The sequence below is a fragment of the Chlorocebus sabaeus genome, chromosome 11, assembly GCF_047675955.1.
Source record: "Chlorocebus sabaeus isolate Y175 chromosome 11, mChlSab1.0.hap1, whole genome shotgun sequence".
Classification (NCBI taxonomy): domain Eukaryota; kingdom Metazoa; phylum Chordata; class Mammalia; order Primates; family Cercopithecidae; genus Chlorocebus; species Chlorocebus sabaeus.
This window is the reverse complement of record NC_132914.1, coordinates 99,734,840-99,762,132: the sequence shown is the minus strand read 5'-3', so window position 1 is coordinate 99,762,132 and position 27,293 is coordinate 99,734,840. Positions and strand designations below refer to the sequence as shown.

At 39.5% G+C, this 27,293-nt stretch overlaps 1 protein-coding gene across 4 annotated transcripts in view; it reads left to right on the top strand.

The window, feature by feature from the left end:
- The first annotated feature begins 386 nt into the window (after positions 1 to 386).
- Positions 387 to 27,293, top strand: part of IGF1 (insulin like growth factor 1) — an 83,019-nt gene continuing 56,112 nt past the window's right edge. For 2 of the 4 annotated variants that reach the window (XM_073021042.1, XM_073021041.1), the window contains exons 1-2: positions 2,083 to 2,526; positions 5,194 to 5,350. In XM_073021042.1, the coding sequence (XP_072877143.1) occupies positions 2,512 to 2,526; positions 5,194 to 5,350 (172 nt within the window). In that variant the 5' untranslated portion in view covers positions 2,083 to 2,511. Of the gene's footprint in view, positions 709 to 2,082; positions 2,527 to 5,193; positions 5,351 to 27,293 lie in introns of those variants that run through there. The other 2 variants (XM_008004439.3, XM_008004442.3) reach the window with 2 other exon arrangements.

Here is a 27,293-nt window from a genome sequence, read left to right as displayed (position 1 = left end):
GTCACTTCGGGGTTAAAATTTAGAGTTTGCTGGAGAGGGTCTTATCGTTCTTTCTTTCTTTTTTGTTTTAAATTTTGCATTTGCTCTAGAATGTAAAACTGATCTCCCATCCCCCATGTATATTCCTTTAATACTGGTAAGGTGTATGAGCAGACGTGTGTGTCTTCGTGCCCAGCAGAAAGTTAATCAGAAAACAGATCCTTATTTTCTATGGCAGCATAAGTATTTTAATGTCTGCTAACCCTGTCACTAACACACATTCTTTTAAGGGAAAAAAATGCTTCTGTGCTCTAGTTTTAAAATGCAAAGGTATGATGTTATTTGTCACCATGCCCAAAAAAGTCCTTACTCGATAACTTTGCCAGAAGAGGGAGAGAGAGAGAAGGCAAATGTTCCCCCAGCTGTTTCCTGTCTACAGTGTCTGTGTTTTGTAGATAAATGTGAGGATTTTCTCTAAATCCCTCTTCTGTTTGCTAAATCTCACTGTCACTGCTAAATTCAGAGCAGATAGAGCCTGCGCAATGGAATAAAGTCCTCAAAATTGAAATGTGACATTGCTCTCAACATCTCCCATCTCTCTGGATTTCTTTTTGCTTCATTATTCCTGCTAACCAATTCATTTTCAGACTTTGTACTTCAGAAGCAATGGGAAAAATCAGCAGTCTTCCAACCCAATTATTTAAGTGCTGCTTTTGTGATTTCTTGAAGGTAAATATTTCTTACTCTTTGAAGTCATTGGGGAATTTTATTTAAATTGTGTACTGTTTGCTTCTGCCTAGAACTGTTATTCACTTTAAAATTTTCATTGTTTCGGAACTGGGAGTTATTTATAAATTGCTGAACATGCAATTCTGTGGAATCTGAAAAATAGCTCGGGGAGATGGATGCATTTGCACAGATATCTGTCTGAGTAGAAACTATTGCAAGGTACTTATGCTAAATCCCCCACTTCTGCAAGGCTTCCGTGGTGTCATTATAGAAGATTCCTTTAAATCCTGTCTATGGCTAAGGGCTATAGAGCGTGGATATGAACTTGGGGATTTTTTTTCTTCTTTTGCAGGTGCAGATGTTTTATTTTTAAGACCATGTTCTTGTGCATGTGTGTGTGTGTGTCTGTGTGTGTGTAACTCATCAGGACTTTATTTACAAGACATGCTATATATGAAGAGTTATATTTTAGATGATATTAAAGCTTTTAAATATGATCTTTGGAGCTAAGGTCCCGGAACTCTGCACTTATGCCCGGAGAGAGAGTTAAAGTTAGAGTAAAGTGTAATTTGCTCTTCCAAAAAAAGAACTCCTTGACAACTCTTGCTGACCTTGCATATTTGCATAATTTAAACAAATACATACTGTATATGGAAAGCAGAAACTTTCTAAGAGCTGCTCGCCCAACTTTTCTGTTTAGAAGAGGACTTTCACGGGCAGAGTTTGGACTTGGGGTTTTGTGTTGTAAAACTCTGATTTTATATTCGGTGTCGTGAAGTCCCTTTAGGTAAATCTGGCTGCTGCTGTCGGTGCACCGACTTCTCGTTTCCAATTGCTGGCTGTAGTTCTAGTTTCCATTCTCAGCAAAATTATGTCCTTCAAGACTTGTGTTTTTTTTTTCAATTTGCAAGCGCTTTTAAGCTGCTGTCACTGGCTCCACCGATTCAATTGCCTGAGGGCTCAATTCATAAGACGTCTCTGCCACTTAGTGCAGCATTCAGTTGCTGCTTTCAAACACTTCACCGCTAGGACTTTCCCTAGTCAAGTAAGTGGCTCTGGGAGTTAAAGATACACCCTTGTCAGGCACCTGATTCTGCTGTTCCTGAGATGCCAACACATGCAGGCCACCTTGCTTTCAAAGAAATGACGTCACTGTGCATACATACTATGTGATCTAGCAGCTGGAGTTTTTGTCTCCCTACTTAGGGGATCATAAAAGAGGCTGTGGAACGTTATCTCTGCGTTAATTACAAGTTAAGAAAATTGTTTCCAAATGCACTTTTCATGCTGTGTATGCTGAACACTTCAGAAGTGGAGCTCTTAATAAGTTGTTACTTTTTTCTGTACTTGAAGCAGGAAGTGGTTTGAGGGAGCTGCGTGGTCTTTCACATGTAATTCAGTGAGTAAAGGTGTCCTGCCCAGAGGCAGAACTCACAAACTGATTGTACTCTGAGTCTCAAGGTATTTCCAAGTGAGTGAGTCGGGGGAAGGGAGTAAGGGAGTGGACTGGAGCTTGGGTCACTATCTGGGCGACTACAATAGGCATACAATGGAAATAGGTGGCTTGGTTGGGGAAAAAAGATTGACTTAAATCCCAGCTGTGCAATTTGTTCATTGTTTCAATGGACAAAAGGCAGTTTACCCAGGCTCATAGCATACCTGCCTGGGTGTCCAAATGTAACTAGATGCTTTCACAAACCCCACCCACAAAGCAGCACATGTTTTTAAGACCTCAGTTTTCTATTCACATCGGCCTCATAATACCCACCCTGACCTGCTGTAAAAGACCTGGAACAAACAAAAATGATTACACCTACAGTGAGTATTTTCTTATGACTGTTGCCCTCAAATTTTACAGGGCATTTTCATTGTAGCCCAGACATCTGGAATCAATTAATATTCCATTTATTTAAAATTTCTAAAAAAGAAAGAACTTTTAAAATTTGGGTTTGTGAATGATTTTTGAGAAAGTGTTTTCTGATTTTTTTTTCTCATGTCTTTCTGATTCTCCCCTTTTTTTCTATCATATCTTTCCTTTCTCTCTATTCATTTCTTTTGTGTTTGGCAAAATAAAAGGCCAAGAAAATAATGAACATATGGGACCACTTGTTTCACACTTTTAACTCCTAAGCAAGTTCGGTATTGTTTTCCCTTGTGGGAACATAATGTGATAAATTATCTGGTTCTCTGTGGGTGTACTGGACTGTTCCCTAAACTAAAAGAAAATGCACTAGAGGTTCTATCTTGTCCTAGAACTATAAGTACTGAGATTTATCTGACAATATAACTCAGCAAAAAAAAAAAAAAAAAAAAAAAAAGGAAAAGAAAAATCTATTAAAAAATATTAAATTCTTAAGTTCTAGAGATTTATATGTATTGCTGCACTTAAATGTGTTATACTAGAGCTCACTATTAAAAATATAGTTTTGACATATAATGAAGTTTGAAATTCACTAAGGCTATAACTTGAGTAATTTTATTCCCTGGATTTCACGAAAACTGAAGGACTTGAAGGCATCTACCATTGCAGGTGCTTAGACTTCAGCATTGCTATACACTCAACAAAGAAGGGAGGGGTGGAGAAATAGGATTTGGTAGAATAACATACTTTCTAGAACTGGCCCATTCCCGCAGTGCAGGGGTATGCTCTGCAAGGTCAATCACAGGTTTGTTCTTTTGAAAAATGCCATGAGGTCCAGTTGGGTTGAATTTGTTGAGGTTTCTAATGGAAATACTGAACAGGAAAACCCCACTAATTTTACAACTAAAAAAAAGAAAAAAAATATGAGAATTGGATGATAACTTGCTTCTTCCAGTCCCAGTGTTTTGGGCTATGTAGGGGGATGGAAGATTTCCATGTAGAGATCCTGTTGAGAAAAATGCAGTAAATATTCAGTTGAGCTTTTACCTCCTTTTCTATTTTATGTCCATTATTTATGATCATTTGCAAATAGAGGGCGCTTTTCATCTTCAACTGCTTTACAACCATTAACTAAATATTTACATTTTGTTAACAAGAGACAGGGGTTTGGGTTTTTTTTTTTTTTTTTTTTTTTCCTTCAATTGCTGAGGTGAAGGTCTGACTACAAAAATGGAAATCTTCATTAGAATGATGGGGAAAATTTTGCCACTGATATAGAGCCATTAAATTGAGAGTCCATGGAGGGCAAGGAGAGTGGTCAGAAAATTAATGACTGTTTCTTCAAAAGTGCTGGGGTTGAATGGACCTGCCACTACTGTGAGGTTCAAAAAAGCCTCTTTTTATAATTATAGCTTCCAGAGTGACTCCACAACCCTTTTAATAGGGCCCCTCACCTAACACCCTGTCAGTGACTCTTCCCATGATGTTGAAAGTAGATGCATCTGAGAGAAGTGAAACAACTCACCTTGGGAGGCTTCTTGGAAAAAGCCACATCTTTGTGCCACAAGTAACAATATGGAAAAACTTAATGATTGCCTCAGCATGGTTTCTACTACTTAGAGTGAGGATGGAGACTTGAGCCACAGGACTGCTGCTTTTGGCAAGGCTGCTGTTTGGCTGTCTATCACTGACTAAGTCATGCCAACCAGGGGTCCCTGGGTATATTTTGCTATAAAATAGTTACAGTGACACATAAGTCCCTCCAAGAGATGAAGCCAGAATTCCTGTGACTAAAAATAAAATAAAAACACACAGAAGGGATTCTCAACATGTGTTGATTTGATATTGGACTTGAGGCCAGGGGCTTTAGAATGCAAGAGTGGCTTCTACTAGAGCCAATTTCATTCTTTGATTCTCATATTTTTTTCTGTTTCTGTTATTTTCTTCTATTTGTGGTTGTGTCAACTGCTGATACTCCCCAGGTAAGGAATCAGTGTCTCTCTCTCTCTCTCTCTGTCTCATAATAAGAGAAAAAAAAAAAACAAACCCCTATGATGATATATAGTATTGTCAAAAGCCATTTTTTTGCCATAGTAAATTATTTTTAGTCAAAAATAGGGAATAATGTTTTGGTTAAAAATATTCTGCTCAATAATGAATGCATGTACCATCTGTGGATGGCCAATATTGAGAAATTTAAATTAACAAAACTTATTTGGCCCCAAATCTGTACTGAGCATAATCTTTGATAATTCAAAAGTCCTACCAGGGTCTCAGAGTGATATGGGATCCCACTGTAATAATAGCATCTTTCATTTCCGTAGTAAATGTTTCTAGATATTTTATCTCAATTCATTGAAATAGGAACCCATCATGAAAGGGTTCAGAGAGGACTCCTACAAGGATCCACAGTAGCCAGGGGAATAAACACAGGTTGTTGGATGCCGAGACATGCTCCATTCATAACTCCCACTGGGTTCTCATGTACTCTATTGACTTCTGTGCTGGGTAGTCCTGATTAATGACAGTCGTGGAATCGTGGGAGTCAATGCACTTCTGTCCAACCCCACTCCCCTTGCAAGGACCAGGGAAGAAACCTGACCCTCCCTCTGTTTCTTGGGCAGGTGAAGATGCACACCATGTCCTCCTCGCATCTCTTCTACCTGGCACTGTGCCTGCTCACCTTCACCAGCTCCGCCACGGCTGGACCGGAGACGCTCTGCGGGGCTGAGCTGGTGGATGCTCTTCAGTTCGTGTGTGGAGACAGGGGCTTTTATTTCAGTAAGTAGCCCTCCCTCTCACTGTGCTGCTCAAGTCTAACGTGTACAGCTCTGTGGATTTACAACCGCAGGGAGTGTGTGAATAACTGAATGACTGCCCGTGTCTGGCAACCATCCTAGGCCTCTGAGATTCCTCACCTTAAAGTAAGCATAGTGTTTCGGCGGGGCTTTGGCAGGTTTTGCAGATCTAGGATGGAATTTTCCTCCTTTACAATTCGTCTTTAACTACTTCCTGCTAAGCCTTCTTTCAACTATTATGATCTACCCTCACTATTTCATTCCTTTCAATGAAAGGATGGGAAAAAATAGCCCTGAGGTATTGATGTTTTTGTTTTCAAAACCTATGGTTGCACATATAAACATATGGAACACATGCAGGGCTGCTTTAAGTGCCATGTGATCTGGAGTAAACTAGTAAGGACTCTCCAGTCATGTGGATCTGGGAAAAAATATTATAGGGCATATCCTAGATGTCTCCATTCAACATGAAATCCCCATGAACAGACAGAAGGTGAACTCCACTTAAAGGCAGGACTGTTTGCAAATACAGAGACTGTCTCTAAATGCAAACTGAAATGCCATACGAATTTGCCCTCTATGCCAATTGACCTTGATTTTTTGTTGTTGCTCTCTTTTGGCATAGTTCTTCTCTGGGACCCTTCAATGATGTCACCATCTGGAAAAGGGTCTCTGACAAGTACAGGGTCACTTATCTCTTAAGTAGCTCTTAGGTGATTAGAAAGTCAACAGCCAATGAAAAGTAGACAGCCAAGTCAAGGTGTGTAAATAATATACACAAGCAAAAGTCAATGATTCCTATAGGAACTGATCACTTAAAGAATCTAGCTCCCATGCATCTATCTCACTGTATAGGACTGCAAAATATTTAAAGCCAGATGCTCATTCCTTATAATTCTTTGGAGTTTTAGAGAGTTCCAGGAAACTGAGCATGAGTCATTCTTAAAGGTTCATATCACTCCAGTGTAGACAGCTTACCTCAGTTACCCACTATGCTTTGAATAGCTCCCGTAATGACTCACACACTTGAAGTCTCTCTCATCCTTCCCAAATGTCAGCTTCTCTCTAGGCAGGTGGGGTATGTATGTGTATGACTGGCAGGGTAGAGGGTGGCCTGTGTATACCAGTCTGGAGATCAGTAAGGGAGATGGGAAGGAAAAAGCTTGTGAGGGGATTGGTGATCAGTACTTGCAGTGGATTTGGCAACAAATCGTTTTTAAATCACCAGTGATAAAGAATCAGAAGTACCTTCTACTATTTGAATAGGCAAATTCCCACTATTTGCTTCCAGCCAGTGCTTTAATTGAATGAACTCATTTATTTTTCTGGCAATAAAGCAATTCTATCCAGTTCTCTATTGCAGAGCAGATGAATGAGTGCATTGGGTGAGTGGTTTTCCAATAGCAGACTTGTTTTACCTTTAAATACCCTGTGGAAGATAACTGTGGGACATCACATGATCCAACAGTGGGTCATAATTATTCTATAATTTGCAGCTACTGATCTTCATTTTCTTAAAAAATGAAAACGTGTTTCTCACTTATTATGCCCAAGAGGACTTTTATTCCCCTTGATAATCCATTTGTGCAATTTCCTTTGATCCAGTTCACTAGGTAATTGCCAAGCCTAGAAGTGTCCTCTGTTACGTGCCAGGTTGAATTGTGATGTTCAACATGACATGCTCCAGAATTTCCATGCACAGTGCATGAAAATTGGATCCTTCTATGCCTATGATGTTTGCATTAAATGATGAAAAATGAGAATGGAAAAAATGATTGTTCCTAAGTAACGGTATGATACTTACATGTTTTTGCACAGATACTTAAGAACATTGGACAACTAAAATGGAAACCAATTTCCAGGTTCTCTTGTTCTGTTACTGCAACAATCAAATTTCAGCAAATTTTTAAAAATTGTGTCTGAATAACTTGAAAAGGAAATGTTATATATAGCAAATCTTGATGTTTACTGTATGGCTTTAGCTAGAAAGTGGTTTTGTAAATCATATATTGTCAGTATTGTCATTGAAAGTATGTGTGTCATGAGTTTTGCCTTCTAGAATTCCATGACTTATGTTAATTCGACATACCCTCATGCACAAAAGTATTCTTGTTAACTTTCTAATCAACTGGACAATCTTATTTGCCCAAAAGAAGTTAATCCATTTAGATTATTTTAATTTAATTCAAAACATTGATGGAGCATCTGTTATGTGTAAGCATTAAATGAGATATGAATGAGATGCCTAGAAATGAATGAGAGATTGACCTTGACTTCAAGGGGCTTACAGTTGAGTTGAGTGGTAAAAGAAAAATGCAACTAAGTATTATTGTTGTAATAGAAAAATAACCATGGAGAATAGATTATATCCTTTATGATTTTCCTGAATATTTTGTCCCATTTGTGGTCTTATCTTACAAGGGTCTACCCTGCCAAGAATAATACCCTGTCAATGGGTTCCTTGATGCCAAAGGACATATTTATTTACCTTTGAATCCAAGTGTCTAGCTCATTGCCTGGATGCTATAGTAGCTGCCCATATTTGATTGTTGAACTGACAGGATTGAATTGAATTGAATCCAGTTGAATCCAATTGAATAGAATGGAATTACTTGTTTGGGATCTTAGTCTTAAGAACCATCAAGAATTAAGGTTGTCAAATACTGTGGACAATACTTCTCACCTCATGGTTATCCAGATATTTAATAAAACTGCTTTTATTTTTTTGAACTGAAAAAATATATACTAAAAATGACTTAGAGGCTGCTGCATTTTGGTCATCCCCAAGCTACACTGATGTCTGTTTTGTGTCTGAGCCAATTATTCCTACAGGCATTAACTGTTGTCAACAAATTTCATTCAGTTTCCTTTTCATCCCCTGAGATTTACTGTGTGTGGAGAAGTCAGCTCTAAGCACAGTCTTTGAAATACTTTTTAGAGGGAAGCATTCTTCCCCACCTCTATATACTGTCAGTTGACTCTTATTATTCTCTTTACACTTATTTTCAAAGTTTGATTGTGGCTGTGCCTTTTATTTTAAACTACTTCAAATCCATTTTGGATGTATAATTCTTTTAGTTATAGAAAGCAGTTTCTGATTTTAGTTTGAAATTCAAACATCTAAAAGAAAATTGCCTCCATATCTATCATTTTTGTCAATCTGCAATATTTAACAAGGAGAGTTTTTTAACTCTATTAGAACTGTTCTGAATAAAATATTTTGTAATGCTTATTGTGTGTAGATTGACCCAATGATGTGAATGAGCTCATATTTCCCTTCAAGCCCAAGTTCCACTACAGCACAGTGAAAGCAACCTTCTAGATTATCTGTTTGTGAACATTATCCCATCATAAATGGAACAGTTCATGTATAATTAATGCAGCTTCCCTAGACATTTTATGAAATGAAAGACCCAATGAAGAGCTAATTACTCATTCTTTCCTATGCATCACAGGGAAGATAGGAGAGCCTATCAGCCAGCCTTGTGTTCTTGTAGTCCTGTGAGAAAAATGGTGGCATAATGGAGATGAAAGCACATTGGGAAGGAGCTAGCGATTTTCCTACTAGATTGATGGAGCCCTTATAAAGGGTGGCTCATTACAACCTCATTTTACATGAAAAACACCAAGAAAAAAAAGAGCTTCAAATGAAATAGGAGAAGTGAAGCTTACCATAGATATAATTTTTGACAGCCATGGTGATTAACCATTTTAACATGCTGCTATGGGCCTGTGGAATTTCTCTCCTTGGAGATTCTTAAAAAATTGACAGACAACCAACCATCTTGGATGGTTTCAATTAAGAGCAACTGAAAGAGAGTTTCTGGGGTCTTTTTTAGTTTTAAGAGTCTATAAACAGTCCCTTAAATAAACTGTATATGCTTTACCTTGGCGGTCTGGGGAAATGGAGAAGTAAATCAATTAGAAAAGAAAGTTGGATATTCTTTCAGCTCTTCAGAATTTATAGCTTTTGTAAAACATACTTCCAATGTATAGTTATTAAGAACAGGTCTGAATAAACGAATGGCATTCTTCATGTGTTAAAACAGACTGTTTTGTAAGGGCTTCAAGTGAAACTTTACAACGAACTTTCATTGTTATTGATTGCAACAACCTTCTTAGATCTAGGTTATTATTATTAAGTCAAGCTTCTTTCCTTTGATATATACGGTCCAGAAAACTACTCCCAGACCTGTCATTCATTAGCTGTAGGAGTTTGGCAGGCATTTAAACTTCCTGGGTCTAAATGTCCTTGTCCATAAAACAAGGGAATTGTATTAAAATAAATGACCTCTTCTAACTTTAACAGACTCATAGTCTAGGTTGTAATTAACAAAGCTCTGGTGCTATTCAAGAAAGAAGAACCTTGGATTTAAGTAGTGACCAAATAACGTTTAGTCTCTTTTATCTTATTTACATAGTTTCTGTTGGTCCCCAGAGATAGGAGATTCCACTCACTTAAAGTAAAAGGAGCCAGATTCTTCGTTTTGTTTTGCTTTAAGCTGGATTTCAACCCCTCGGGGATGGAATAGAAACTTAGATATGACCAAATACATGCAGGTCTTTTGGACCAAGGAGCCAAAGAAGCACATGCCTCATGAAAACAGACTGTCATTTTTCCCTGTTAGGATAGACCCATTGACAGTTCTCATCTTTACGTTCTCTCACTCTCCTGACTGTGAGGTTGAGTTAGTACGTTCATTTTTAGATGCCCTTTATTAAATTAGAGGGGACAAATAAGAATCTACGGGTTTCTAAACCTTCACCAAAAGCCTCTTCCCGGCCTATTACCTTTTCAATTAAAGAAGAGAGTATATAATCGGGGAATCTGGCATCACACTCACCCACCATTAGCATTGTTTTGAGTGGGGCTGGATTTGAGTTGCACCATTTTCATTCCTTTTATTGGTACCCCTTAGACGGCCTGCTATGCGTCTGTGTGACAGCTGGTCAAAGTTAGGGGTACAGTCACTAGCTGTGGGAAAGCTTTTCTCTTTGAAACTAATTGGTACATGTGGGGTTTGACCTTATGACCCTGGCCTCATTAGTACCACTAAGCTAATAGGCCACAGATATTATTAAAGAAAAGCAATGTGTTTTTATATTGACCCCAAATGCTTGCTACTATCTTTAAATAGTAAAGGACCAGTCTCTGCAATCATAGGACCACTAAGAAAATGATGCAAAATTAGAAAATAATTTACATTTGTTTCTGACATGCTAATGCCCTTCGAGACCATCTCCCTCCTGAGGGAGAGTTATAAACAGGAGAGCAAAGGGTTCAAGACCAAGAGCATGGCCTCTATTGCCAAACACTTCAGGTTTGAACCCCAGCTCTGCAACTTACTTGGTGAGTGATCTTGAGCAAGTTACTTAACCTGTTTGTTCCTCAATTTTCTCATCTGTAAAATGGAGCCTGCCTTATAGAGGTGGTGTTAGGATTAAATTAGTTATAATTATATTAGAATATGTTAACTTAGAATATTGCCTGGCACATAGTAAGCACCACATATGTGAGCTATTACACTTAATTATTCTCTTCTGAGATCAATTGCAGAATCTGTTGCCAATGCTGAGGTATATGAACTGCCCAATTAATTACACATTCATTTCCTCTCCTTGGAGGCAGCTGATTAAAAATCTATTATGAGTAGTAAGAATTATGTAGTAGTATTAGTAACAATAACATGAAGAATGTTGTGTTTATCTAGTATATTTACTTTTTCAAAATCCAGTTGTGTCAGCTCTCTCACTTTGTCTTTACCCCAGTCTTGGTGGGCAAAGATTATTGCTTCATGGGACAAATGAGAAATGTGAGACATGAACATTTTGTAACTTACCCCACTGAATGGTTCCAGAAACAAAGCTAAGTTCTCTTGCCTCCAAGAAGTGTGTAGCATAGGGAGATACTTCCAAAATCCTGGTAGTCTTATGGGAGATAAGGAGCAAGAATCCCAGGATGACTAAATTGATATTGAACACTTCCTTGAAGAGAGGCATGAGAGAGATATCTATTTAATGACCCTATATTTTAGCTTCTGGAAAAATTGAAGAAATGCTAAGAAAACTTGCTCAGGATGCACAAGGAAAGTCTTCTTTGATTAGAGGTTGCTGCTGTACAAGACCTTTCACAGGCTGAATTCAGACAGAACACTGCACCTCACCTGTGTACACCAGGATATGCAGTTAGGATCTGGGGAGCTTCTCTTCTGGCCAACTACAAATCTTCTTCCTCTTCCTGCAAACCTCAAGTGCTTCATTACTTGCAACCATTTCTTCCATTGGTTTTTCTCAAAGACCTACTAAAAAAATGCTGTTTAATTGGACTAAACTTTTTCTTGGGGTGCTTTTAGAGTGGTAGTAATGGGAGGTGGTCACAGACACCATAATCCAGACAGGAAGAAACTTCCCCAACTTGACTATAAAAGGAGATGTGGGAGCAGCCAGTGGTTGGGATGCAAGACCACCACCTTTGCTGGTATTACTCAACCAGTTGTTTGAAGACCATTGGTATTGAAATGTATCCTATCTTCAGTGGCTGGTAGGGGAGACATTTTGGATGCAGGAGAGAATTTTGGCATTCTGCTACTTCAATGGGCCTCCAGTACCTTGACCAGACATCTTGTGTCATGCCATCATTGCCCAAGGTCTCCATTAGAGCTGACTTCATCTCTCCAGCAGCCTCTCTGCTGGTTTTACAGCCCACACCAAAGATTCAGACACAGTGAAAATGGCCACAAGGTCTCTCCCAAGGAGATGTCTCATTGTTCTCAATAAAAGCCTGCAAGGGCTTTGCTCTTTTGTGCAGCCAGACGTCTTTGACAACCCATGGTGGCAAAAAATCATTTTTGCATTGAGCTGCCACCCTGGCAGAGTTCCATCCTACACCTCTCCCTGAGACATCCCAAAGAATTACTTTAGGTTGCCTGGAAAATTCAAACCCCCAGGCCTTATTAGCTGTTAGACTAAGGAGATGACAACACAGCATTTTGTTTGTCTTTATCTATACGTGAGATCATGTTTAAAACATAGCAAAGAGCTGTTATTTGACATGCAATTCCCTAACTGCAGTAAGTTGTATGCCTATTTAATGCATTGTTTAGTCTCACATTGGCTAAAGCCACTTAAAGAAGCACTTGGCAAGCTCTGGCTTTTCATTCTTGGCATAGCTGCCCCTCTTACTTTTTCACTGAACCTTAAATACCAAGAAAAACCCTTCACTTAACTTTACATCTGGCATATTGCTTTCTGCAACTGGCCAGAACCTTTGCACATGGTCGTCTGCATTTGTCCTAAGGTAATTAATGGCTTTGCAATATTTGATCATCAGCAGCACAGACACAAAGAGAAGCTGTGCAACCAGCAGAGACCACACAGCCTCTTTTAAATTAAAATCTTTTGCATTAAATGCTCAGGCATTCTGCAGGAATAAAGATTTCCATGCCAAAAAAAGAGGAGTCAAAAAGAGGGGAGGAAATACCCAAGAACCTGATTATTGATTAAGTATACGTCTCTATAATCTCTCCCTCTTAAGACTACTTGATTGTTCAAAGAAAATAAAATTGAAGATTGCTACAAACTTAGAAGTCCTTTAGAAAAATAATCTTGTCAATATTATGCAATCTAGTCGTGTATCAAAACTGCACTTTTACCCCATATATTCATGTAAATGAAAACAATAATAATAAGAATTAGCCAAAGGCTGACTGAAGTCCAGAGAGAAGTGACACGTGCAAGGTCACACAGCTAATTAGTGACGAAGGGAGAAGATACTGTCATTCTGTTTTCTGCTCCCACTGCAGTATTCCTCCATTTAGCAGCAATTAGCCATGTCTGTGTCAGAGTTACCTGGTAAATTAAAATGACCAGAAGAAGTCTCCAATCAAATTCATCCAAATGAGCATAGATCTTGTTGGTTCCTTCCTTTCAATAAATTCACCTGAGACTTAGGTTAACCCTTTTATTCCCTTGCTGTGGAAATTTGTACAAACTAAAGTAATTCCCTGCCTGTCTCCTATATGGTGTGAAAAGCATTCACATGTACTTCGGGCATTCCAAGTCCACTTAAGGTCATAATTTGACTATTATTGTATATTATACTATTCTGACTCTTTGGTCACTCTCTCCAATGTCAACTTTGGTAGAACTGCTTTGGAATGACTTAGCAAAGCTGCGCTCCCGGAAAATCTGAAACAGTCTGATGAGTTGTTGGATCAGCTTTTCTTTCTGGAGATTTCTCTGACTGTCCCAAGCCAAAAGAAATTTACACCTGATTTTTTTGCAGACTCCCAAGCAAATACTCTATGAATCTCTTCTGGTTTTCTTCTTTCATCTCTGATCTTTATGAGGTACTAAAAGGCTGTTTGAGGGACCTTTTTAAACTTTGAAAATTTGTCAGACATAGGAGCAATCCAGACAGTATTGCTGGGAAGATGGTACTACCCCTGTGCCATTTACCCTGATGAAATGGGTCTTTCATCAGAGGCAAGTGATTTAGAAAGTGTGCACTGAGCCGACCCACACGCAGCCCACTCCTGATTACCTATAATACTGGGAAAAGGACCACCAAGAGTTAGAATTCTGGATTAAATGGATTTAAGGACACTATAGATTTTTCTTTCTCCCTCCTTGCTGACCCTATCCCCAACTTCTTTATGAGACTAAGTGATGTGGGTTTTTTTCATTTTTGTTTTTGTGTTTTTGAGACAGGGTCTCGGTCTGTTGCTCAGGCTGGAGTGCAGTGGTATAAACAAAGCTCACTGCAGCCTCAACCTCCCAGGCTCAAGTGATCCTCCCACCATCTCAGCCTCCCCAGTAGCTGGGACAATAGGCATATGCCACCACATCCGGTTAACTTTTGTATTTTTTGTAGAGATGGGGTTTTACCATATTGCCCATGCTGGTCTCAAATTCCTGGGCTCAAGTGATCTGCCCGCCTCGGCCTCCCAAAGTGCTGGATTTACAGTCATTAGCCACCGTGCCCAGACTGTTTTAAAATCTTACCTTATTCTCATACTCCTCACTCAACTTTCCCCAAGCACCATTGGCAACAGACTTTTTCAGCCTCAGCACTATTGACGTTTTAGGCCAGACTGTTTTTTGCTGGGAGAGGGAGCTGCCCCATGCATTATACAATATCTAGCAATGTACTTGGCCTCTACCCACTAGGTGCCAGCAGTCCCTTCCTCCCAGTCATGACCATCAAGAATATTTGCAGACATTGCCAAATGTACCCTGGGGGGCAAAATCACCCCCCAGTCAAGATTCCTAGACTCGACAAATCTCCAGAAGAGAGGCAACTAGAGAGATTGGAAGACCATAAGTGAAAGTAACATATCAATTCTCAGTTACTCTGTAATCCAGAGCCTGTGGTCCATTGCCTGGAGCAAGCCATGAGAAGAGTCATTGTGGTTTTGAAAGCTTTTCTCTGAAAAATAAAAGTTCTTCCTATGGCCTATTTAAAACCTTTTGCAGGCCTTTTCTTTTTTGCCTTGTAGCCATGGAATTCATGTATTTTAGTAAGAAAAGGAAGGGCAGGCAGAAATGGTTCAGAGCAGAACCCCGTGCTTAGAAGTTTGATTGAGACCACCTGGAGCAAATTAAAAAGAAGTTGGTTATCTTTTTTTTGTTTGTTTTTGAGACAGTCTTGCTCTGTTGCCCAGGCTGGAGTACGGTGGCATGATCTCGGCTCACTGCAACCTCCACCTCCCAGGTTCAAGCAATTCTCCTGCCTCAGCCTCCCAGGTAGCTGGGATGACAGGCCTGTGCCACCACACCCGGCTAATGTTTGTATTTTTAGTACAGACGGAGTTTCACCATGTTGGCCTGGCTGGTCTAGAACTCCTGACCTCAGGTTTTCCTCCTGCCTTGGACTCCCAAAGTGCTGGGATTACAGTCATGAGCCACCGCACCCAGCCGCTTGTCTTTGACCTTAACATATGTGGCTGTCCCCTTGTCAGGCACATAATAAATAAACTCTCAATTCCTCACAAGTGAAAAAGCCTGGTTCAAAGGTAATGACCACAATTTTTCTCCTTCTTTCTTATACCTTTCCTATCTGAGTCCTATCACAGTTATTCAATTGCTCAGAAACAGTCAGAAGTTCCATATTTGGGCCTGACCCAGCTCCCCTACTGAACAGTTCTGTGACCTTGGAGAAGTCACTTAACATCCCTGAGCCTTATATAGCTTATCATAAAATGGGAATAAAAATACTCCTCGGAGTTGTTCTGAGGCTTAGTTGTAGTAGGGCTTTGGAAATGAAGGGCCATCCAAATACGTCACGATTGATGAACTGAATTGGATGCTTTTTGCCTTGTATCCCTAATCATGGCTCACAAATTAGATCAATGGCTTGACTTCTGTAAAACCTTAGGCAACAATTATAATCTGGAAAAGTTAATTTGGCAGTATATCTTCTCAACCTCATTAATTAAAAAGAAAAGCATGTTGCTGCCTCCTGTTCACGTATCACTTTACATTGAGACCACCCGAGAGTTAATTAATGGATCCTCAGAATGCTCACTCAGTATCACCATTTATTTCCTCTCATTGGGAGAAGTAGCAAAGAGATGAGGCCTATCATTTTACCACACTGAGCTTGCTTAAAGACTTTGCTCTCCACGAGGTGATTGGGTAGTCACTGAGAGATATCACATATAGGCAAAAGATTTCTGTTCTCTCAAGTCAGCTATTGGTGATTTCTGCTTAGTCTCAAAAAGCAGCATTCAGCAGAGGAAATGTACTCACTAATCAGAAAAAGTATCTTTGCACTCTCAAGTTGTACATCCAAACTCTTTTCTTATCACAGCCTGACTTAGGGGAATTAATTTTTTTTGGTTTGAGAATGGCTTTCATGAAATCAAAATTGTGAGTTTTATCACCATATGGATCAGTGACTCTGTGGTTCTTCTATCCCAGGGGCCTCACATCCCATGGCTCCCAGAGACACAGCATTTGATGCACTTATAACACTTTTGAACAACACAATCAAATGCTACTGCTGCTACTGTAAATTTTCATTCTCTCTATTTTATCTTGAGCATTTTCAGAAGAACACAGACTAAGTTTTAACGGCTTCCCCCCCCGCCCTGTTTTTCACAGCATCTAATATGGAGCACTAAATACAATTTCTTGATTTGATATTGAAAATGTCATTCCAAAAGCTATTTCCTTCTTCCAGTCCCTCGAATATATACTATGACTTACAATTTGCTACTGCCATCATTTTGCATCTGAGATTGAAGATATAGGAGAAAAAAGTCAACAAGTCTACTTTAGATGTCGCCTCTTAGGACCTCTTCACTGCTGCTCCACTGAAAATGCCTAGCTCAAGAATAAGCTAATTCTAGTCAACAGGTAATTTTCAAAGGCTACTAGACCCTCACCAATAAGGTCTACTTATGAAAGTGAGAACGGAACCTCCACTCAGTTTCTCTCTACTTCTATCTGATTTATTTAATAGGAGTAGTGGTGGGCAAGGGAAGGTATGCAACAATTGGTACATCCCTGGCTAATGTATGAATCACAGCTGGAGCACCAGCCCTTAGAGAACACTACAAATGGTTTCTATTTGCCAACGCAGAATTGAAAAATTAAAGAGTTAGAAAGAACCATATAGAGCAATCTGGTCCAGTGCTCTCACTTCCCAGATGAGGGGACCGAGGTCCAGAAAAAACATCATGTGCATGAGGTCACAAAAGTTGGTCGGAAAAGCCGGAGCTACTGGTCAGAAAGCCAGGGCTACAGTTCAGTCACCTCACGCTTGGTCCAGAGCTCTTTGCACAGCTGGACCCTTTAAACTTAAACTCAATAAACTCATCTGAGGGTAGTGCTCATAACCACAGTCCATAAACTCAAAGTGAACTGCTATGTCATATGCTTCTGGTATAACACCTCAGAATAGTTTCTAGAAAATTAAGCTCTTAACCATTCATGAAATCTTCATTTACTGATTTCTACCATCCATTGGATAACATCATGAAGTTTCTTTATCCCAAATCTGATCAACCTGACTGTGGGACTGTGTACCTTAATAAACCCTAGTAGTTTGAGAGATTGGAGGCTTACAAAAGAAATAAAGGAAGGAGCTGATTTTAATTTGAAGTCAAGCCAGCACGTTGTATTGCTCGCTGATTCAGAAGCGACCCCAAACAAAAGGTATTATCCATGTGTTGTCTGTCTTCACACATTCCTGACTTGCTAGTCTTCCATGAAGGTCTTCCATGAAGAAGCTTAAATTTTCCTACGTAGTTTGAGTTTTATGTTTCTTTCCATTAAAGTTTCCAGCCGTTCATAGACATATTTAGTTTGGCAGAAGGTAGTGGTGACTCATGGAATGAAGAAATTTGAAGGCAAAGCTACTGAAAATGGATCTAATTTCTTTTTGGGGTAATTTGGGAGCGAGCAATTGATAATTTGTATAATTTTCCTGGTTTCATCAGCTGCCACACTGCCAAATATATGTTCCATATGGATGCTTTGTTATTCCTGAAACATATAACAAATTTCAGCTGCAACTTTATCTAATATGGTCAAAGGGTAAGACTATTGTTGGCTCATTTTCTCATTGTTTTTGGCTGGACACCCTCAATCAATGGCTATTGAGTGAAAAAACAGGATCATATTGAAACCATTTTCAGCATGTTCCTTCCTATGGATCCAACCATTTCACTGTGAGTTTGTCAAGCACAGCAAATGTTCCCTATTAAAGGGATGACTATGTTTTCAACATAGATGTGACTGCCAGTTAATTGCATTCACCTTATAATTCCACTCTCTCAGTTTGGTGTAGAGATGTTTTTGGCTCTCCAAAGATTCCTTCTTTTCTGCTGATTCTTACCTCCTAGTATGGAACAGATATTTGAGGATGAATTTTGAGAAGATCAATGACACACATACAATAAGTATCATTTCAGGCTTCCCTTAAGTTAGACAGTCTGTGGTCCCTGAGTCATATGAATCATAAGACTTGTGAAAGGTATTAGTGCCACAAATCTGGCTGGCATTTCTGTAGATTATCAGTGCTTTGCATGCAATTATGAAAATCTCCCTTACCAGATAAGTCAGATGGGGGTTCAGTAACATCGCACAAAAGCATCATGATGTGTAAGCCAAAGACACAGAAAGGCTTACTTCTGGCTGGTTCTGAAGTAGACACTGGCCACTTAGTGTTTTAAAGTCCTTCAGTGGATGATTGGTTTCAGTGAATATAAATGATTTTGATCTCCCTCCCCAACACACATATCAAAAACAATAGTAATAATAAAGAACAGAAACGTCTATCTCTTAAAAGAAACCAGATTTGATTACTGGCTAGGGAAAGTGTTTTGTGGCAGGAAAAAATCTCTTGTATCTCTTGTTTACAATGGGCTAATTGGTTTGATTAACAAATTGTTTAAGGGGAATGTATCAATGTTGCATAGAAAAAAAAAAAGCTTAGTGTGTGAAAATAGACATAGACATAAAGTCTTACTACTCAAAGAAACCTGAGGGCTTTCTAGAAATGCAGAGTCAGGGGCCCTGATTTTGATGATTAAATCAAAATCTGCATTTTCACCCGATACCCACAGGATTTGGATGCATGTTAAGGTTTGAGAAGCCCCATCTAGAGAATGGCAGGAAATAAAAGGTACGTGCTAATTCGTGGCTCACATTTGATAAGAGAGAATACAAAAAGATCAGAGCTCAGCTCTCACTGCAGATTTCAAAAATGATGTTGAGGTCAAACCTGCTTGTGGCCATTAACAATATATGTGCTGATTCACTTGTATTCAGTCCAGATTCCCTCAAGTTGGTGGAACCTTTCCTTGGAGGAATTATAGAACTGCTCCAAGGATAACCCCATGGCCTGACCTTCCGTGAACTGGAAATTGGAACTTCTAATTGCTGTAGCTGCAATTTCCAAGCCCATCACTGGGGCCAGGAACTGAGCCCCAGTCCTTAAGATCTTGCCAGTTTCTTTTTCAATAGTTACATTTTTCAAGAACAGCCAGGCAAGAGTGCTTCAAAAAAAGTAAAAAATCTAATTGCATTATGTGGACGAATGTGTGTTTTACTCATATCAAATATCATCCTTTGTTATACTCAGCCAGATTCTAATATTATTTCTTATGGGTCTGAGTTAATTAGTTCTATTAGGGTTCCCATTGCATTGGGATTTTAGAGAAATGGTTTTAAGGTAAGAAAAGTCTATTTTGGTCACCTATCAGAAGGTGAAGGGTAAACTTTAAAGCTGCTTTTCAAAGAGATACAGCTGGCTTCCAGCCTTCATGAGGGTCATTCTGAAACTCAAATTCCCCAGCCTTAATGAAGGTTTTTAATGAAGGCCTTGATATCTGAAGGGTGTACTTCTTCAAAAGGACATTGTCCCACAGCAGAGCTGGTAAAGTGAGAGAGGACCAATTTTTAACCTGTATTTCTTGAAATTACAATAAAAAGAAAGGGAGGGCTTTGGATTGGAGAGTTAGAAAATCTTGGATTTACTCAGAACTCTACCACTAAATAACTTGGTAGATTTGATGATTAGTCATCTGGGTCTCAAAATTTGTTGCCATTGAAACAATGATATGTAAATGAACCAAGACATTCCACCTTTGAAATGTGATAATTGTGATCTCTCTTTCCAGTTTGGCAGGGAAAAAAAGTCACTAATACAGTTTTCACATTTTTTTCACACACATTTTACTTGAACTTTAAGAACATGCCACTTCTTGACTGTATTCTTGACAAGGATAAGATGGTATTGGACTTAGACCAAGATTATATATTTGATTTGTTTGAATTTAATGCACATTATTTTAATACAGTGACATCCCTGACTCATTGGCACTCCACCCATTGAATTGGTGTTGACAAGATAATCTCTGATACCTTTTCCAGAATGAATATTTACTGTTGTTCATGAAAATCTCTAAAAAAAATCCCTTAAGAAATCTGACTGGATATGGAGATTATTGTTTGTTTCTTTGTTAGCATTCTCTCATTCCTTTTGCTGGGTGCTTTAGTAATGTATGGAAGTAAAATAACAGTTCTGCCCAATTTAATTGCAGAATCATCAGCTGGGCACCTGCTCTGTATTTAGCAATACCCAAGGGACAATGACACCATCTTCAAAGAGGTTTCTTTGTGGGAGGACCCATGAAATTTCAGTCATACAGCCGCAGACTTGAGTCAGATGGGAGTATTTGTCCCCTATGGTATCCCAGTACATACCATCTATTGAGTGTCTTCTGGTTAGCCAAAGCTAATGATGAAAGAAATGAGTAAAGTACAGCTCTATGCACATGGAATTGATATTCTAGAGCAATGTCACAAAATGTTTCCACTCCCACCCCATCTGCATCTAGTTCACAGACATGTTTTGTTTGGTCCACCCAATATGTATTTGTTTTAATTTTGGAAATATAAAAATCAAGAGATTATTTAAAAAAACAAAGATTAACAACTTGTCTTATAAAAAAAATGGTGCAATCCAGCATGGCTGAGCCTGCATTCTTGAGTGGCAGTTTTTGGTTACCCTTTTATGTGAAGTGTGTGCCCCTGCAGGATTAATTTAGTCATTATATACCTATCTGACTCAGCATACACTGATCTATGCCACTCCTGCTCCAGATATGCAAGATTTCATTGGATATTAACTATACACCTGTCTCTTTTATTACATTCAAGACATATCTATCGCCTTTGTGCTATCACATAATTACCAGACTAACTACTGCTGGTTTATATAAATAAGACACAAACCTTATCTTTATAGAACTCTATAGCCCTCCCCAAACATAGCAAGGGTGCAGCTCAGCTAAAATTTAAAGGACAATCAAGTCATTCTGGTGAAGGAAGGAGGCAGATTTTAAAAACTGAACATTCAAAAATTTAGACATCATCAAAGGGATATTTCCTCAAGAGCAAGTGGAGTTTTTGGCCGGTGACCTTGTAAAGCAGGAGAGGCCAGGTTCCCAGCCAATTCAATGGATGGGTTGCACAATCACCCCTAGTGTTGAGCACAGTGGAGACCATCAACTCAACTCTTCAGACAAAACAAGTTGTAGCATTACAGTTTGTTTTGCACCAAGATGCAGAACAGCTGTTACTGATTTACTGGAAGATCCTTCCAGTCCCATCACTGTTTAGATCCTCCTCATCGCCCACCAAAACTATTGCAACAACCTCCTCCATTATCATGCTGTGTGCAAGACTGCTTGAGGCCAACCATCCCACCCATGAGATTAATCTTTCTAAAGCAATTCTTATCACTTTATCCCTTTTCTAAACAACATCCAGGGACCATTCATGGCTATGTAAATTGAGTGAGTCCAAACTCCCCAATTTGACAGTAAGGCATTTTATGTAAGGTCTCTATCTGACTTTCTTAATGTATCCCTACAGCACAGTTCACAAACTGGCAGTCTGTAAGTTGTATCTAGTCCACATAAGTGTTTTTGTGTGGTGAATACAGTGTTTTTACTAAAATTTGAATCATCTACCAGTATTTACTAAATGACCTCATATTGGCACATGCTTTCTGCTTTACCAAAAACCCCCACCACTCTCAATTGCCTTGCTCTGGTCCACTTCACTTGCCTGCATGACTTGCCATAGTCATTGAGACATTGACTTGATTGACTCACTGAGTTTACAAATGCCCCCCTACATATTCCAACATCCAACCTATGTGACTTATTACCACCTATTTTATTGTCCTGGGCTTTCCTCTCTTCTTCTCTCAAATGTCACCTCCTCTGTAAAATCTTCCATCAGATGTCAACCCTCTTTCCTCTGAGAGAGAAGCAATAATATTACTTTTACAGCACTTTGTGTTTTTTTGGTCAGTGTTCCTACCATCTGCTTAACTATAAGCTCCACAAAGGTGAGGGCTATGTTTTATTAATCTCCGTAAGATCCCACTTACTCCCTCATACACTGCACTATCCATGTCTGCATGAAATTAATTGTTATTCATTTTTCTTTGGCCTTATGGGCCTAGATTACTTATGTATGCCCTTAAGAAGGCAGTAACTCATTTGAAATGTAGACATGGCTGAGTCGGAAGGCCTCCATGGACTTTTCGGTATTTTCAAGTATGGAGTGAGAAGTGCTGTATCTAAAGGAAACTACTGAGGGAATTTAGGTAAACAGAACATGATCCTTTTTGTTGGAAGCTGGCTGTGATCTCCAGCTTAAAACACTATTGCATGCCTCAGGAAGAGCATCAGCAAATCCTTTAATATGCGCAACTTGTGTTAGAATGGCAGAAGTCAGTCTATTCCTGGGGGCTGGGCTGAGATAATGAATTGAGTCAATGCCAGGTAGAGCACAGATACACTAGAAAAAATGCAACAAAAAGAGCTCCATGTGCTACACTCAAAAGTATCAATTTCTAAAGTTTCTGAGTAACTAGAAAGGGGCTCGCATTCCTGTTTGCCCTGCAGAAGGATTGTCAACAAGTTACAAGATTATAGAATCAAATCTCAGGTGCCAGAAATGGATCCAACTTAGTGAATTTTGACTGGAATGCTGGTTGCAAAATATTGACCAAAAAGAAGAAAGTCATTATTTTCAATGTCATTAAATTCAGTAATGTTTTATGGATAACTGTGTACCTAGAATTGTGCTAGAAACCAAGGGGAAGCTGAAACGAAAAAGCCAGAGCAAAAAACTAATGTTCATGAACGTCCATCACACTCCCAAAAAGTAACATACAAATCTGCCTTAAGGTTAGCTTCACTCTGGTTAAGAAAACAATTCTTACCCGTATGTCAGAATAATCATCATAAACCGATACAATTAAAGTAAGTAACAATATATAAAAATAACATTTTTTCTCATATTCTTCCTGGATACGGCAGATCTCAAAACATGTTTACTGAATTTCCAAAAGAATACAAAAAATTTTCATCCTTCTCTCTCTGTATACAGTCTTGTGAAATCGTCTACTAATGTTTAAAAGTAGGTGGAATTTGCACCTTCATGTACTGTCTGCCTGGGTCCTTGGCTAGGTAGAGGTATGGTTGTGTTCTATAGCCTGAGAGAGGCCAGAAATACTGGGCAAACAAGCTGCTTTGACTTTGAGTTGATGAAAAGCTCAGGAAAAAATCCCTCCTTTTGTAGAGCTGCCAGACCAGTCTTTCCAACTCAAGTTCAATGATGTGTCAAAATTCTACCTGTAGTCATGAGGTTCCCCTCCCATCTTATCCTCTGTATCCCCCGGTCCAGATAGGATTTGATGCAGATAACATGGGCACTGTTGGTTGCTTTTCTTTTAGCATGAGGATTCCTCAAAACAGAGTTTTGTTAATAAATTAAGCAGAATTTGAGTGAATTTGGGCAGAGTTTGAGAATTTAAGTGAATGTCTGGGTATATTTGAATAATATTTATTTTGGTATCAGCACGACAACACTGGATATCAAAAAGAGTTCTGAATATGAGCTGAGGAGACCTGGACACCCTGAAAAGCCTTGAATTCGCTGGTCAGCTGGGTTCCATCAGGCAATTCTCTCCCTTGTAAAATGGATACAGTCAGCCCTGCCTGCCTACCAAAAACAGTTTTTTTAGTACCAGGTGAGATAATACCTGTGGAATTGCCACAAAAGTCTTAGAAAATCAGAACCTGCTACCAGTTTCCAGAGGTAATTTGAATTAAGTGTTGTTAGAATTGAGGGAGGGCTAGGCTAGAGTACATCCTGAAGTTGAAAGTGGGTTAGCCAAGATGCATTCATGCCCCTTCCTTTGGAACGTGGGGACTGTCATTCCTTTTTGGGTCATGTATGATTTCTGTGGACTGGAATTACAAGGGCAAATGTAGGAATTGCTGTAATATTGGTCAGTACTTTTCACATTCCGCCATCCCACGAGTAGGGATAAGAGGTTAATTAAATACATCTCTCGGGCAGCAGAAATGATCAAGGCTGTCCCTGGAACACAGTTGCTTCAAAAAGTAGGCTTTTGTTTCAGGGAAAATCTCCCACAGAGAAACATGGAACACCAAAGAGAACTATAAATAGGACTATCATTTATGTCAATTATAAATAGATTTGTTCCCTTTTGATTAGAAGATTAATGCTAGCTGAAACTCTGTAGTTGAGCAGAAATGAGGGAAAAACTCCTGACAAAATATTATTACATGCTAACAGTTAGATTCGATACCTTTTCCTCCCTGAGGTATTTTCTCTGATTTTTTCCTAAATGAAGACTGTCTTCTCATTTGAATTTACAGTCCAGTTTAGTCTTTGAAGTGCATTTGTTCATACTTCATTAGCTCCTACACACACACACACACACCTTTTTTAAATGGAAAAAATTGAATAAGTTGAATGTCCGTTTTAAGAATTTAGAAGGGGGCAAAACTTTCTCCTCAGATGCTCCTAAGATGGCCACTATGCCCTGCTCCAAAAGTTCTGCTTTCTATGAGGGAAATGTTTTACCAAATTACCATGCACATATGGATCCTTAGCAACCCATATTAACACTGAGCATAATGACCAAAGAGATAAAGGAAAAGATCAGTAGAGGAAGGGCCATAAGCCATTGCTGCTGAGCACCTGCCCGATATGGAGCCATATTTTTTTCATTCTCCAGGAAGCAATATCCAATGGGATCCCAACTCTACATATGGTTAGCCAACTTCTTGTCCTTGATTGTGTTCATGACTCCTCTCTTCCCAGGGCCAGAGAGAGAAATGACAACATCCCATCCAAGCTGACTGCTAGGTTCATCCTGGGAGGAGAGATTGCAGGGTGCCTCAGTCCTCTACTGGACATACTGGAATGCTTGTCTCTTCCCTGCTGGGATGACAGGATGGGGAATTTTGCCTGAGTCTGCCCACCTTGCCTCATGGAGGCTTTTAATTTCAGCTACTACAAACTAAGCATTAAGGAAAGGGGTGCAGGTAGAGACTGGAAGAGAGGGTAGATGCAATGAGTGGAGACCTCTGTGTGGAGCTCCTCCCTGATTTGAAATGCCCTATTCTGGTTTCACTGTGAGATATTTCCAAATGAAAGTGTCAATTGAAAATGTACTGCCTGACCTGAGATTTCTGGAAAAACATGAATCAGAGATTTGGAAAGTCTGGGTCCTAACACATAAAGAAATATATTGAATATTTATAAAGATATAACATTCTTAGAACTGTTGGACACGTTTCTGTGTGTGACCTCTCTCTTCCAAGTGGCATTGCTCAACAGCCCAGCACTCATCAGAAGGCTGACATTATGCTGTTGTGCAACTTGCAGCCATAGCAATGTCACTTTGCTAACTGCGCTTGCTGTGCATTCAACTACTGAGAAGCCAAACAGCTTTAGGTTTGAGTCAGAAGTTCTAGGCAGGATCATTCTTGTGAAACCTGAACCCTTAGTTCTTCTAAAAAGTCAAAATACATTTGGATCTTGCAAATCGAGAATGTCAGAGCCAATATTTTCCTCTTTAATCAAAACCCAGGAATGGCACAGTGGGTGGCTGGGGCCACGTCCTCCCTTCCTCCCCTTCCCTTCCCCCACACTCCCAGCCAAGATTCTCCAGGCTTGAGAGAGTTGATGTGGAAAAGCAGCTCTGGCCCTTGTGTGTTCAGCCCTGAACCTCTCTGCCAAGCACCACATTAATGGTGGACGCTAACACACTGTGATACAGAGGCATGAGCCTGAAATCACCAATTTGTCCTCAGACTGATAGGTAAAAAGCAAATAGGAAAGCCTTCTTCTTCCCTCTCATTCGTGTATTCCCAAATATTTGGGGCTCTATCCAACAGCCTGGCTCTACACCAAACATTTGCCTCTGACTCAATTGACCCCTTCATGGGGAACCTTCCATCCACATTGGATAACTCTACTGGCTCAATCTATGAACAATTTTCAAAACTGAGGAAACAAGGCCCTTTTCCATTCTTAAATAGGCTGGCCTAAATATTCTTGGGAGCTTCATGGAGAGTGTCATGCCCTGGCTTATTCACAAAGGTGGCAATGGCCTTCAGACTCAGTTAAGACAAACATTGGCACATGCAGGTGGCCATCAGATGTTAATGTTTATCTTGTTCCTCTGTATTGCTGTTATCTTTCAGGGAAATCCAGGAATAGCAGAAAGATGAATCTTCCCTTCCCCATGGGGTATGTACTTCCTTCTAGGGGGTACGAAGAAAAAACCCTGTCATTCCCTAGACCTTATGCGTCACTCTGCAGGGTTGGTAGTAGCCATGGTTAATGGCAAGTTTCAGAAGGGGAGAGCTTCCAAAACCTTGCCACAATGCCTGTGAAGTGCAATGAGGGTACTCATGTTTCTCTGGAAGTCACATCAAGTGTTTAAGGTAGGCCTTCAACAGGGAGGACTTTGATAGATGGAGAAATTCTGGACACAGAAACTAACTCAATAGAAGAGCACATAGTCAGCAAAGTAAGGAGTATGTTTGCAGGTGCATAAGACATCCAGCCAGTTGTTTGGGTGTTATGCTAGTAAAGAGCAGTGCAAGATAAGCCCAAAAAGATAGGTTTGAACATCTATATTGAAGAATTATAATAGCGAGCACTTTTCAAGTTCTTACATGCATGACACTATTTTAAGCACTTACATGTATTAACTCACTGAATCACCAAACAACTCCGTGAAATAGGTACTATCATTATCCTCACTTTACAGTTGAGGCCACTGAGACACAGAGAAGTACAGAATGTGCTTAAAGGCACATAGATTCTAAGTGCAACAAATCCAGGCAGCCTACCCAAGCATGCATGGTACCTGACAACCTTGACAGCATGTTCTCCATAGCATACATTTATTCTTTGCTTCTTCTTCCATCCCCACATCCCTAGCCATGGAAATGCTGAGTAACTTGTAAGGCCAAGCTCATCTCTTCCTTAGCAATGCCTTTTCCAACTTCATCATAAGAGAAACTTAACTTTCCCTGTTACAGGCCTCTCTTTATTTGTACATACAGTAATTT